At 38.5% G+C, this 15,187-nt stretch overlaps 1 protein-coding gene across 2 annotated transcripts in view; it reads right to left on the bottom strand.

The window, feature by feature from the left end:
• Window positions 1-380: 380 nt before the first annotated feature.
• Window positions 381-15,187, bottom strand: part of LOC149235035 (serine/threonine-protein kinase/endoribonuclease IRE1a-like) — a 132,146-nt gene continuing 117,339 nt past the window's right edge. The window contains exons 5-7 of one of the 2 annotated variants that reach the window (XM_089372039.1): window positions 2,169-2,415; window positions 1,717-2,020; window positions 381-1,170 (exon numbers count right to left, since the gene is read on the bottom strand). In XM_089372039.1, coding sequence (XP_089228165.1) covers window positions 1,024-1,170; window positions 1,717-2,020; window positions 2,169-2,415 — 698 coding nt within the window. In that variant the 3' untranslated portion in view covers window positions 381-1,023. The remainder of the gene's footprint in view (window positions 1,171-1,716; window positions 2,021-2,168; window positions 2,416-15,187) is intronic. The other variant, XM_089372038.1, reaches the window with a different exon arrangement.

Here is a 15,187-nt window from a genome sequence, read left to right on the forward strand (position 1 = left end):
CAGCAACTCTCCAAACAGCTTATGGGTGAAAATATTCCAACAATAATTAAGCTTTCATAATAGATATAAAGACTGTTATATTGTCCATTTGTAACAATGTTCTAATTTTTAAATAACCATAATACAATGTAGCATTGTTACAAAATGATAGTGTTGATACATGTCTTGTAATTTATCCATAAACCTTTGATTTCCCTGGAGAGGAGCCAGAAAATTTATTTTTCCTTGGATTTATCTAATGGAGAAAATTTCTATAAACCCACCTCCTCTCCCTTAAATGTGGTTCATAAAGTTTAAAGATAATTGGTTTTTATAAGAATATCCGATTATATATCAGAGATAAAACAATAATGTCTTTTCAAATTCAAGTGCTATCCCTCTGCCTCCTCCCAAACTATTAATCTGTTTTATATCACCGATAAAAGCATGAAGCCTTTTTCAAATTCAAGCGCTACTCAAAGGCGTCATAATAATAAATTACAGTGGCAATGCCTGCAGCATAAATAGTAAAAAGTTAGGAGTATTTTAAAGTACATACATGATCAAAGTACAATGCCAATATAGCACAAGAGAATGCAGCGGTTGTCTTTTAGTACAACGGTTCAAATCCCACTGCCTTCTTTCAATACCAAGTCACAAGAAGAAAAATAGTACAAAGGGCGTGCATATATTTAGAATGAGTTAAACGGTAGAAGAGTAGTCAAGTATTGGATGACGAATTTATTTGTTTGGTGCACCCTCCAATTGCGAGCTTTCAAAACGCCATCTGAATGTCTCTGTAGGACAACTCTAGCCAGATCCTTGAATGAATAAAGAAATGCACCTTCCAGCATTTCAAGTTGTATAGAAGGTCTCCCTAGAAGGCTCTTGTTCCCTATATTATTGAGAGAACATTGTAAACATCAAGCCGCCTTATTTACCTTCTCCTGTAATGGTTCTCAATCCCCTCTCTATTGCAGTCGCTTTTGCAAGTACAAGCCTAATTAGACACTTGAATGTCGACAGAAATACACTTCACAGCTTTTAAATTGTACAATTTCTGAAGTACTTTTTAAAACATTCTTCATCGAAGCAGTGTTGAGAAAACACTTTGTAGACTTCAATGAGTAGCCTTGGAAATCTGCTCCTAAAATAGTTTTCGAACCCTTCAGGAATGGTACCAAGCAGTTCCTGGAACACCAATTCAAATAATAGACGATGATTCCTTGAAACATATATATACGACTTAAATGAAACAGCGAAGCACAAGAATTTTTGAACAAATGCAGTCCTTTGACTTTATTGGCAAAACCATCAATTCAGTAAAACAATGACCAAAATCCAGGCACAGAATAGAATGGAAGCAACTTAAAAATGAGTAAATCAAAGAAGATAAACTGACCCCGTGGCCCAAATGCACGACTAAATTTTAATTTTTAATTATTGCTCGGAAAAACACTTCACGGCATAGAAAAATGGAGAAATTTAACTATTAGTGCCCTATTTTGACATTTAACAGAATGTGCTGCATAGTTTGATGGTTCCTTTGGTCAGTCTCAATTGATATTGACATTTAAAAGTTACAATTTCTTAGCCCTTATTCAATTAGAATTACAAGATTTTCAAGTTTTTCAAAAATGCATCTGTCTCTATTATTCAATTAGAATTACAAAATTTTCAAGTTTTTCAAAAGTGCATGTGTCTCTATTGTAGAGAAGCAATGGCAGTATAACAAACCTGTACAGAGTTTGGGATTTCCCTGTAATGGTTTAATTTATTCCGAATGACACGTAGCAAATCCCGGACACTGTCAAATTTATATCTACGATAACGGCCAATGTTTTCAAGAAAACAACTGTCCAATTTACTATCCCATGTCCCACCAATAGCTAGAGATGCAACGCTTTCCAACGCCTGCAAAAGGTCAGACTGTTGCTCTCGATTCTCTAATTCCACCCTATCACTGGCTTCCCGAAGAAATGACAGGCGCTTTTCTGAACTCCAAAAGAAAGGATGCTGCAAAACTTCAGTTGCCCTGGGCCTGAAACGACAGGAATTCAATGGCATACACTGAAAAACTTAAGTTGGAAATTTGATAACAATCATTCACGTTCATAGTAACTGTTCAACTCTTTGTCTGTGGCAAGCCACTGAAAATAACAACAAAACGCCTTAGATATATTGTTCACCTTTGATCAGCAGCACTATCCAGTAAGCGAGTTACAAGGTCAGCAGCTTCAGGCATATCTTCAATCGGGAAGAGATCATATCGACTATTCACAATGTTCCCATCCCGTTCATACTCTGCACCAAATGGATGTTTACCTCCAGTGATGCAAAAGAAAAGAACACATCCTAGACTGAATAAATCTACTGCACGTGTCTGACGACCATCAAGAAGTTGTTCCGGTGCTCGCCATCCTGAACTACCAATACCTGCCACCAAATCAACATATGGTTATGATCATCCCAAAATAGCTCGTAAACTAAGTTTCAACTCCACTTATTAGTGATTTACAACAGCTTAATGCTAAATTCAGTCGATTGCAAGCATATAGGAGTAAAATTCTTTTATACTATGACAATTATTTATCTGTGTCCAGTAATCGACACAATAGTTGGACTCTTTGAACACCTCAACAAGCATTCTACGCTGAAAACCTTTTGAGTTGATTTCCCACAGGACGTACTGATTATCCAATCTAAGAGTGTATTTCCATCAAATAGAAAATGCTCATGATAAATATAGTTTTACGCCACAAAATTTACCCTTTTCATCTCTTATGTTCCTCTTTCTATGCACGCTCCGAGTGGCTACATTGCAACTACAAGTTGTAATTGAAAAGAAAACCTAAATAGGTCTTAGTATGCAATAATAAAAAGGTTATACTTTGGTGGGCGACCTTCAAAATCTGGAAAGGCGAGAACCCTTAGCAAACATGATAGTTATCTTGGTCAAGAAATGACATGTTCAGGGAATTGTGTTCAGCCATAAGGATGTTCAACTTAAGCAAGAAGCCAAAGCTTGAATGGGAGGTCGAGACAATTCAACTCAGATCAAATCTAAAGCAGCGTTTGAAGAAATGGATCACAGAAATCTGGCAAAAGAGCAGACAATGCGGAAAACAATCATATGGCATGTGGCAGATGAATGAATCAGTTACCCACATAAGCCAGCATTAATATCCAAACATAGGAGGAAAAAGGAGGATGACATTTGGCAGTAAAAGGGTTGCAAGGCAGATTTCATTTTCCATTACAATCGAAGAATGAATGGTTAATTAAGTTGGCTAGAGTTAAAAGCAACCAATCAATGACTGACATAGGGCAGCAGCTTAACAAGTCGAGAAATTAGTATTACTAAATGATATTTGAACTTCTGATTGATTTCACGATGTGAATCAAATTGCTAAAGAATCTGTGTGCATAAAAAGATTTATAACTTGGGAAAGCACTTCCATAGAGGAACCATTTTCCCGGGGACATCTAAGTTGTTGATCACCAGATCTGTTGTCCATGTACATAAGTTTTGGAACCATTAATTTATTGCAATTACAAGCATGTCTCCGACTGCGTCTGTAATACTCTTAAAGACATTAAGAATTCCACAGAGCTAGTGTTAGCAGTTGAAGTCAGAAATCTTGACAAGTTTGTCACTGATGTATCTGGATCAATGTTGATAACATCGCCAAGTTTTCGGCAATGTGCCAAAAAATCATGAATTTTTCAGCCAGCCAATTTTTTGGCCAGAAAATAGTACATTTTTTCATGAAACAAAACATTGTGATGTTTGCAGAAAAATTCCATGGAAGCCGGGAGCGACATTTTCAAAAGCTCTGTTATTTTGGGAGCGAATTTTATATAATATATATTTTGATACATATATGTCAACAAAAGCATGTAGAATGATGAATTAGTGATAAAAAACATAAAAACATGGATTAAACCATATAACATCATTCATCTAGTAGTTATAATCTTCATCAACCACAGGTCCACAAATTACAAGTTCTCATTTATATAGCATGTAAGGGTGCACATAACCAAAATAGCATCGAGTGCAATCCATCTCTGAATTGAAAATACATCAACAAATAGGCTCTAGATGGCCTCTAGCATCCAAAAAAATCATGCTACAACAAATACCTACATATCATCAAAATCATTGCCTATCTTGGGATCTTTGTCATTAATATCACCCTCTAAGCATTAACACGATAGGAAAAATGTAGCATTTCAAGTCAAGATTTTGTTTGAGTGATGGGTACATTTTTAATAGAGTCATGAATCATGATAGAAGAGTTCAACAACCAATGTCACTAACATCAAGGTAAATAGAGGGCTTGGTGCTCTTGATTAAATACGAATTCCATATCCTGGTACATAACAAAATCCAATGGAAACATTGCAATACCCCCAATCCTAAAACCCTGAAAAACTGAGAAGTCTATTGGATTTAAGTGAGATCTGCAATTCTACTTTCTCCATATGAAATCCAATAAGGTCCAAATCACTCTCAAACATCCCAAGTCATTTTGTGGTACCAATGCGCTCCCACTCAAATTGCGTTTTGAGAGTGGATTTGACGGGGGGGGGGCATGCTCCCCCGCAGCCCTAGTCGAGCTGGCAGAACCAGTGAGGTTTTAAGCAATTTTAGGTTTTCTTTTTTTTTAATTTGTTTCTTAGCTGTTGGAGGACGGAGGACTTGTGGTCATCATCACTCATTGTGGAGATAGATAAACAACCATCATCTTCACCATCAAGCATTTTTTAGTGGAGCAAGGTTTCAATTTCATTTGTCAACTAGTGTTGAATAGTCTATTTGTATGTATTTATTCGAGTACCACCATGTTAATGCTATATTTTCATAGATTTATGCCTCTTCGTTTGGCTACATTATGCTTCTTTTTTTGTTATTTTGCCATTATTTTCATGTCCATAAAACAATCTAAGGTTTTTTTAATAGGATAGCAATTTTGCATTTAAGTTTTTATCCACCCTCTTATTGTCATTTCTCATTGCTAATAATATAATCTAGAGCTCTGATTCTTTAAAGCAATAGGCTGTTACTTTTTTTTCTAGTGGGGATTTAATGTCATTTTCTCGTGTTTTTCGTGCCTCAAGTTTGAATTTTGAAGCTGTCCATTTTCATGGCAAATATGCCAGACTTTGAAACCATTTTGGTAGGTATGGGCAACCAGAAGATGGGACAAACCAACAACAATTGAATTGCAAATTGTATGGGCAGCATATGATGGGAGAGATTAGCATGTTGAAATACCATTTGGCTAATATCCCCAAGCATGATGTTGGAATTTGTCTTCAAGCTAGCCCAAAGGTTATGAGAGTCGTGCATAATTCAATTCATGCAAAGGATAGAAGAAAGAAGAGGCAGCTGCAAACAACGCCGAATGTGTAGTCAAAAGTTCATGGCTATCTACCATATTCACCTACTGAGAGTTCCTCGTCTTTTTTTGTTCCTTGAACCAAAGTTGGATCATAACCTTCCATCGTGTCAATATTAGAGAAGTGAGAGAAGGTAGAAGCATATAGAGTTACAGCGAAGTGTCTTTTATAGAGTGACTTACCTTTCATCATCACCAAAAACAATCCAATTTGGTCGTTGACGTGTGATGTCATTGTTGTTGTTGGCCTAGGGTATAAAAGTGCTACCTATGAGGAGTTGCGGGGACCGATTCTTCAAGCAGAAATAGCGTTACAGTGAAGTGCCTTTTATCAAGTGACTTACCTCTCAGCATCACGAAAAACAATCCATTTTGGCAGTCAATATGTGATGTCATTGTTGTTGTTAGCCCAGGGTAAAAAAGTGCTACCTATGAGGAGTTGTGGGATTAATTCTTCAAGCAGAAAATAAGGACATCAACTCTACATTAGAGGAGTTGAAACAATCATGGGAGGTATTTCAATGCACATTGATGTCTGAAGGCTAAACAAATAGGAGGGTAGGACGCTTCTAAATTTCTTGGACATTGTTCTTGAAGTACCAAGTTTATCAAATTAGTGGATGCAGTGACACATGTAAAAGATGCAGCACTGATACGTGATTTGATGGATGGGTTCCTCCAGGAGACCAATTTGCATAATGTGGTGCAAATCATAGCAGATAATGCAGCTAATTATGTGGCTATTGGTAGGATGATTATGGAGAGGCACCGCTCATTTTTTTGGACTCCATGCGCCACAAATTGTATTGACTTGATGCTAGACGATATGGGGAACATTTTCTTCATCAAGGAGGTGATAGATCTAACTAGGAGCATCATCAAATTCATATATAACCATACTTTTATTTTTAGCCTCATGGCGAGATACACCAAAAACAAGGAGTTGCAATGTCTTGCAATCACACGTTTTGCCACCAACTTCATTACTCTCTAGTGTTTACTTCAATGTCAGTTTGAGTTGAAACGAGTATTTGTGATGAGAGACATGATTGTACATATAGCAAGAGAGAGGATGGGAGAGCCAATGTTAGATTGGTGTACACTAACTCCTTCCAGGAAGGAGTGGAAAAAGGGTGCTTCGTTAGCAAACCTTTAGTAAAGTTTATGAAATAGATTGGTAATGATAAGCCCACAATAGCCTATTTGTATGAGACTGTGGATGGGGGAAAAGAAACTATCAAGGCTTATTATGTGGGCAAGGTTACCCTTGAGTTTAGTAAATATACGATATTATGGGATTTGATTGATAATATGTGGATCAGGATGCTCCATCTAGCCATTCATGTAGCAGCACCTTTCCTTAACCCTGCATTTGCCTACAGATGCAACTTTGATTTTGATGGCAAGTTAATGGAAAGGCTCCAGACTTGTCTTCATAGGATGGTAATTGATATTGAGATTCACAACACAATTAATACAAAGATAGAGAGGTATCACGATGGTACTAGACTATCTGGGTTTGATGATGTTGTTCAAGAAAAGCATTAGAATTTAAAATTTCAAAATTTTAGAACTCAATTATGTGTTTTATTTAAAAGTTTGATTATGTTTTCTTATTTTCTATTTTCCACTGTGATGAAATGTAGTTTAGTTCTCTTTTATTCTTATTTGTTGTAGATGTTTAGTGGTGAAACAATGGTGCAAGGGCACCAAATTTACAGAAATTTGCCACCATAATCCTTAGTCAAACCTGTAACACTTCTAAATGTGAGCACAATTGGAGTGTATTTGAAAAAATGTAATCCAAAAAACACAATTTAGGGATGGGTGGAGTGTCCACCCGAAATGTTGGACACAATCCTCGTACCATTTGTTGAAGAAAGTGTAACTAGGTTCGATCTTCATAAATGTACTTTTGATATTCGTATTTATTCAAGAAAAGAAATATTATTTTTGTTATATTTAACAATGAGTTTCTTGCTCATTGAAAGTAGTTTAGCACATGTCAAAGTGTTATAGGTAAGTCAAAGAGTCGAAAGAAAATGTTGAAGACCCTTAAGGGCATGTTACACCATGTATATATTTGTATATGAGTCAAAAATATCCCTCTAAGCAAAGTTAAGTCCTCTCCATGCAACGACATCTTCAAAGAAGCAAAAACGATGAAGAAAACTCAAGTCGGCCTACAGTCCTCAAGTTGGCCTCAAGTCGACCTAAAGGAGGGACAGTCCTCTATATATAGAGGTTGTCCACTCCTCCAACAACAAGCCATCACATCTCTAAAATCAGCGAGAAAAAGAGCCGAGAAAAGAGTGAAGGAAAAGCGAGATAAGGAGCCTCTAGTGTAGCGAAGAAGGAGGAGACATAACCGAAGTTGAAGGCACTGTTTTTAGGGTGAATTGCAGTCACACGTGCGAGGAAAGGAGGGTTGTCTGCGGTCACTATAGCAGCCACATCACAGTTGCTCATCTCTCATCGTTTGGGCTAGAAACTTAGGCCTACAAGGCCTCCTACTTAAGCGAAGAAGACTCTCTCTCAAGCGAAGAAGAAAAGGATCAAATACACAAGGAAACCTCTCACATGTGTGAGAAACTAGGGCTGCAATACTGTCACATCAAGTCTGCAACCTCACATCAAGAAAATGGCTCGGTTGTTCAAGAGAAGGAAGGTGTATTCATTGGTAAAGGATCTCACTAAGGATCAAAGGTTGTAGTCTCTTCTAGAGCTAGTATACCAAGGACTATCAACAGTTGAAAGAAGAACAAGTGTCGAAAGAAGGAGGACGAAGTGTCAGGAAACAAGTGCAGGAACAAGGAAGGACTTAACTTGTGCTTGGAGGATATTCTTGTCAAGGGTCTAGGGTTTGGCATTGATCAATAAGAGAAATTTACGAAAGGGTTTTCCTCTCTATGAGAGTGAGGTTTTGCCCTGGCAGAGAGAAAAAAAACATATTGTGTTCTTGTTCTTATGTTTTTGGTAGCAGTGTGATGAAGTAAACACACATGCATTAATTAAGAAGATTAAGCTAACATGATAAATTGTAAAAGTGCTTCACAAATTGTTATCAAGTCTAGAAGAATCCTACTATACATAATTTCCCTTAATTATTCAACATGGTATCAATGCTAAGGTGACACATCAAGGAAAGGGCATCTCAAGAACACTCATAAGGTGACTCATCAAGGAAGAACATCTCAAGAACATCTACAAGGTTGAAGCATCAAGCCAAGAAGTCTCAATCACATCAAGGACAATAAGGTCTACCATCTATCACTCATCAAGGAAGACTACAAAGCAAGAAGAAAAGCCTTATATAAAGGCACCTACAAGAAGAGCAAATCAAAGAAGGACCTACATCAGGCTACACCACCTTCAAAAGGAAAAAGCACTACAAAGTCAAGTCATCAAGCAAGTCCATTTGGAGAAAGCAACTTGAAGAACATCAAGATTTAAGGAAGGCAAACCATCTAGTCTTCAAGAAGAAAGCAAGTCCACTACATCTCAAACTCTATCAAGTAAGTATATGTCCCCCCCTGAATATGCATCAATGTCTTTTTGCAAGGAAAACAACAAATTGGTTGGGACCACTAACTTCCTTGCATGGAAGAAGAGGACTGATTTACTTCTCAAAGAGAATGAACTTCTAGACCACATCAAAGGGAATATCACTATCCCTGCTAAGGAACAAACTCAAGCCTTAGCCAAGTACAATAAGGATGAGACAAGAACTCAAAGGATTCTAATAGAATCCATCAAAAACTCTCTCATTCCTTATATCTCCAAATTTGAAACCTCAAAAGAAATCTATGACAAGCTAATACAGCTATTCTCAGTAAGCACAATTGGAGAAGTGATATCTCTACGAAATGATTTGTACAAGATGAAGATATCAAAGGAAGGAATAGCTCCATACTTCATGAAGATCTCTAAGATGAGGGATCAACTTCAAGAGCTAGGAGAAGTCATGTCTGACAGAGAAATGAAAATTGTAGTACTCAATGCTCTACCTGAGGATTGGGGCAACTTCACATCAAGCATATATGCCAAGAAGGAAGCTACTCCACTAAGTGAACTATGGTCTCTATGCAAGATAGAGGAAACTAGACTCAAAGCAAAGGATGATGTGGGATCAAAGGAGCAAGCATTTGCAACCATGGCCAAGAGAAAGGGAAAATTTGGCAAATTTGGTCCATGAAGAACAAGCAATAGAGATATGTCCAAAGTCCAATGCTTTGGATGCCAAGAATATGGACACTACAAAAGGGATTGTCCTAAACTTAAGAAGGACAACAACAACAAAAAGAAAAAGGGAAGAAGCTCATGTAACTCAAGAAGTGAAAGAAGAAGACAAGAAGCAGAAGAAGGAAGATCCTCCAGATCTCTACTATGACTAAGTCAACCTCTTTACTTAAAGTCTTCTTTCAAAGTTTTGAGTAGTATAGGAGCATGTAGAAATAGAATAGAATGCATGGTTAAAGATATCTTCTAGAATATAGGAGCATGGTAGATATAGCTCAAGATATTCATGTAGAAGGAGCATACCTATTATAGGACCTCATCCACAATGAAAGAATAATTGATCATGATTAAAAATCTTAGAAGGCCTCCATCATCAAAAAGAAGAAACATTTGCAGGGTAAGGGTCTTCAAGATCCTCTGATAGAATCTTCAAAAGAAGGTTCATAAACAAGAGCAGATGTCTCATTGGGAGTCCCATTCATGGGATTCAAGAAAAGGATGATATGCAGGCAAGAAAAGATGAAGCAAGAAAGACCACACCAAGGACAATCAAATGAAGCCAAGATGATCAAAGAAGAATCAAGATGAGGTATGTATGCATCAAAGTTAAGTCATGTCATCATATATATATTATTGAGTCATGGGAATAGTTCTATGGCATGATCAAGTATAAAAGGATCTCTTTCACCAATGACATGCTCAAAGGCATGTACTACAATCAACGTTGCAGGAAGCGCCCCCCCCGGATCCTAGGCCGGAATCGCGCTCCGTACGGAAGCGCCCCAGGAAGCGCGATTCCAAAAAATCCGAAGCGCGATTCAGATTTTTTAAAGCGCTTCCTGGATTTTAGGAAGCGTGGGCCCCGAAGCGCGCTTCGGATGGCGCTTCGGGCCTCCGAAGCGCCACGCTTCGGGCCCGGAAGCGTGCGCTTCACGCAGCGCTTCGGAGCGCTTCCTCCAAAACCGCGCGGGCAAGGGAAAAATACATCATTTTTTTTAATTTTTTTTAAAGTTAACTTAAGTTAGCATTGAGGGGGTGGGTTAGGGTGAGTTTAGGGTGAGGAATGAAAAGAATAAAGCCCCCATTCATTCCTCATTTTCTCACTTTGAGTTTATGAGAGTTGGAGAAGAGAAGAGAGGAGAGGAGAAGAGAAGAGAGGAAAGGAGAGGAGAAGAGAGGAGAGCTTGGAGGAGTGAAGAAGGAGGAGCTAGGAGAAGGAGGAGGAGCTTGGAGCAAGAGCTTGGAGGACTTCATCTACAAGAGCTAAAGAGGTAAGTTCAAACCCCAAACTCCCTTGTTTTTTTGAAAAAAAAATTGTATTTTTCTCCTCCCTCTCCTACTCTTTCCCATTGTTTCTACTTGCTCCTTTATTTACAGGTTGTCCACCACCTATATCCATATTCCAAGATGGTGTTCTTTTGGCTTCTATGTATCATTCCACTCTTGGTTTTAATGATGGCAAGGGTGAAGAATAGAAGGGAAGAAACAGAAGAGGACATTGGTGATGGTCCTAATAGTAGTGACCCAATGTATGATGAGGAGGAAGGGTTTGAAGAGGAAGGGGATGAACTTGAAGGGGACACTGAAACACAAGATGGGAAAGCTACATCAACACCCTTGTGGAACTATGTGACCAAACTTGATGGGGGAAAGGGTGGTGGATCTTACAAATTTGTGTGCCCTCATGGTTGTCATGGAGGAAAACCATATTGTGGTTCATATACCCGTCTGAGGAGGCATCTTTGAGGGGTGCTGGACAGTGATGAAAAAAAGGGTTCTGTGGGGGTACAAATTTGCCCAAACATTTCAACTGAAGAAAGAAGCAAATACATCCAAATAGAGATGGTTGCACAACAAAAAAACAAGAAACCAAAAACTCATTCTGAATCAAGTGCAACCTCTAAATTTGGTAGTTGCTCATCTCCTCATGGTACTTCTGCAACCTCTGGAGGTAGAAGAACAATAGGGGATTTCCTTAATGTTGCTGGAAGGGATGATGTGGATGGAAAGATAGTCCGTTTTCTTTGTGCTTGCGGTGTACCATTCAATGTGCTTCGCTCTCCCTATTGGCATGACATGGTAAAGGCCATCAATGAAGCCCCAAAAGGATACAAGGCCCCCAACTATGAGAAAGCTAGAACAGTGTTATTAGAAAGAGAAAAAGCTAAGGTTCAAAGAGCTTTGACACGTTTTACAAATGAGTGGGTGGATTCTGGGGTATCCATTGTATCAGATGGGTGGACAAATATTAGAAACCAACATTTGATAAATGTTCTTGGTGTTTCTTCTAGTGGTGCAGTATTTATTGCATGTCATGACTCCTCCTCCATCAGTGCAACTGCACAAAACATTGCAGATCTCCTATTGAAATCAATCAAAGATGTTGGTCCGAATAATGTGGTTCAAGTGATCACAGATAATGCAGCAAATTGTAAGGCAGCAGGAAAAATTATTGAGCGTACTCATCCAAACATCTTTTGGTCTGGGTGCCTGGTTCACACATTGAACCTTTTGATGCATGATATTGTGAAACACAAAGATTGTGGGTGGATTGCTGAGGTTTACAGGAAAGGGAAGCAGCTCATTAAATTCATCACAGGGCATACAAGGGTGAACTACTTCTAAGGCACTTACTCCAAGTTGCAATTGCTTAAAATTGCAAAGACAAGATTTGCTAGTTATTACCTCACCTTTAGGCGGCTAGTGAAGGTGAGACAAGCTTTAACTAATCTGGTGTGTGCTGAAACATGGGATGAAATTAACACTGACACAGATGGTGCTAATGCAGTCAAGGACATTGTTCTTGACAGTTACTTTTGGTCACAGGTTAAATATATTTTGCAATTCACCAAACCAATTTATTACATGATCAAGTTTGCAGATTCAGATCGACCAGTAATTGGGGAGGTGTATGAGCAAATGGATAGCATGTTGGGGCAGATTAAAGACATTGTTGAGCCTAGAGATACCACCTTGTACAATTATATTCGTGTAGAGGTGCAAAACCGATGGGAAATGCTAAATATTCCATTGCATGCATTAGCATATGTTTTGACACCTAAATACTATCATCCATCATGGCTTTCAACACCAGCACCTGGGGGGGAAGCAGGAGAAAACCACACCAAGATCAAGAGGTTCACCAAAAATATATGGCTGCATTGAGTAAATTAATCCCTGATGAGGAGGAGGCTGCATTGGTACGGAGACAGGTGAGCAACTATACGCTCAACACTGGTCCATTTGGGAGCATGCATGCAATTAAAGATCGAGAGACTTTTTATGCTCTTGAGTGGTGGAACATGCATGGAGGGGGTACTCCACTTCTACAGAGTTTGGCATTGCGGGTGCTATCACAGGTGGTAAACACTTCTTCTGCAGAGAGGTGTTGGAGCTCTTATTCTTTCATCCACAGTGTTAAAAGGAACAGGTTGAGTTTAGACCGGGCAGAGAGCTTGGTTTATGTTCATTACAACTTGCGATTGTTGTCCCATTACTGTGAAGATGCAAAGTCTAATAAAGACTTGTTGATTTGGGACAAGAATCCAGAGGAGCCCAATTTGGAGGATGGAGTGTTGCGACTAGAGCAATTAGAGGATGCTCTTTTCCAGGTATGTCCATTGTGGTATGAATTTTCCAATTTTCCCTTATAAAGCATTTCTCTAATTCAATTATTCATGTTTTTAATTTTATTGTTAACTAGTGTTTTTTTTTGCATGAATTTTTTGAGCGATTCTAGGATGATGATGACCGTGTTGATATGCCACCACCCCCACCCCCATCTGGTCCCTTGGTTCCTAGGTTCCATGGTTCAACACCAACAGTAGGGGGTTCTTCTTCATCAGTTTCAGTGCCACGACTTCCACAGGCACCATCTTCTTCATTGCCACCACGTGGCCCGCCACCACGTTCTATTCGTGGTGGAAGGAGGAGAGATTAGTAGATATATTCACAATCTACTACTTTTTGTCATAGATTACTCATTAGACTTGTAGACTTGTGTATTTGAATTTTGAACCTTTTTGGCTTGGCGGTGACCAAGTGACATATTTTGTAAACATTATTATTTGAATTTTGGACATGACAAATGTTGACAGTTGCTCACTTGCTAGATAAATCATAATATGCTCTATGTTTTATGTTTTATAATATGCTTAAATGTTTTATGTTTTATAATATGCTTAAAAATTTGATGTATGTTTGTAATAGCTAGAATATAGATGATTGTTGTACATACTAGTAACTACAATGGAATCATGGATGCCATATCTATCTTGATTTATGCAAAAATATGCATGTTTTCATGTCTTCTACAATTAATTTGGTATTTGGGATGTTTGTTTTGAGTATAAATGCAAAAAAATATAAAAATATATATATATATAGCAGACGCTTCCGCGGACGCTTCGCTTCCTAGATTTTTGGAAAATGACGCTTCCGCGCTCCTGCTTCCGCTTCCGCTTCCGCTTCGCTCCCGCTTCGTGCAACATTGACTACAATGCAATGAAGGTCAACATAAAGAAGTGCTCCCATAAGGAGTATAAGGTGGTTGATTAACCATCCAAGAAGAAGCAAATGAAGAAAGAGATCAAGCATGTGAAGAACACCATGGTCACAAAGAATCACTATCTGACAAGATCCATTAAAGACATCTCCCGAAACAAGGCATGACAACTCTAATAAAGGAAGAAAAAGATCAAAGGACCCTTGAAACCTATGAAGGCCTTGGAGATAGTAAGGTGCAGATAATTGATTCAACTCTACAAAGATGTCATGATGAAGAAGCCATCCAGCAAAAGCACCATTTGATGTTGAAGTAATATCAGGATGAAGTCATGAAGGGCTACTAAATATTCTGAACAAGCAAGTAAAACTAAGCATCCATGTGATAAGTATTCTGAAGCATAGACAAGATGACAAAGGAGTAGCCAGATGACAAAAGGACTTGATATATATCAAGAAGGCCACTTTCCACGAAGGGAGCAATGACATGACTAACCAAGAAGGAAAGTGATCGATGGTCGGTGCCGTACCAAGAAGAAGTTCAAATAAAGACTTCATGACATTGAAGGAAAGAAGGAGATCAAGCAGCTAAAGGACCCATGAAAGAGAAGTTGCTAATGAATGGACTAGTCCCTAGTTAAGAGGGAGTTCTAACAAGTTCCCAACTACAAAGGAGCTTGGACAAGTTCCTTGTTAGAGGAAACTTGGGCATGTCTTTCTCAATTAAGAGGAAGAGATAGACACAACATTCTTGTCTTCACTTGGGAAGAAAGAATGGGAGGATTGGGTAATCATCTGGCATCCGATACTCTTTGAGGATGTGTAAGGCATCCAAGACAAGAGTAGGCAAGAGGATCGATATTCTTTGAGGGTTGGGAACCCAAGACAAGAATAGTCCTAGAAGGTCATACTCAGTGAACACCCGGGTGGGTATGTACCTTGAGAGACAATGACTAAGGTGTTTATAAGTCATTGGTCTCACCAACATTGTGCTCTGATCTTATGAGAGATAGAGCTATTAGTCAAGGCCTTGCTATGAACAATGTTGGTTACTATGATGC

The sequence above is a fragment of the Pinus tabuliformis genome, chromosome 8 (assembly GCF_031772625.1).
Source record: "Pinus tabuliformis cultivar Carrire ecotype Pingquan chromosome 8, CPIR1, whole genome shotgun sequence".
Lineage (NCBI taxonomy): Eukaryota > Viridiplantae > Streptophyta > Pinopsida > Pinales > Pinaceae > Pinus > Pinus tabuliformis.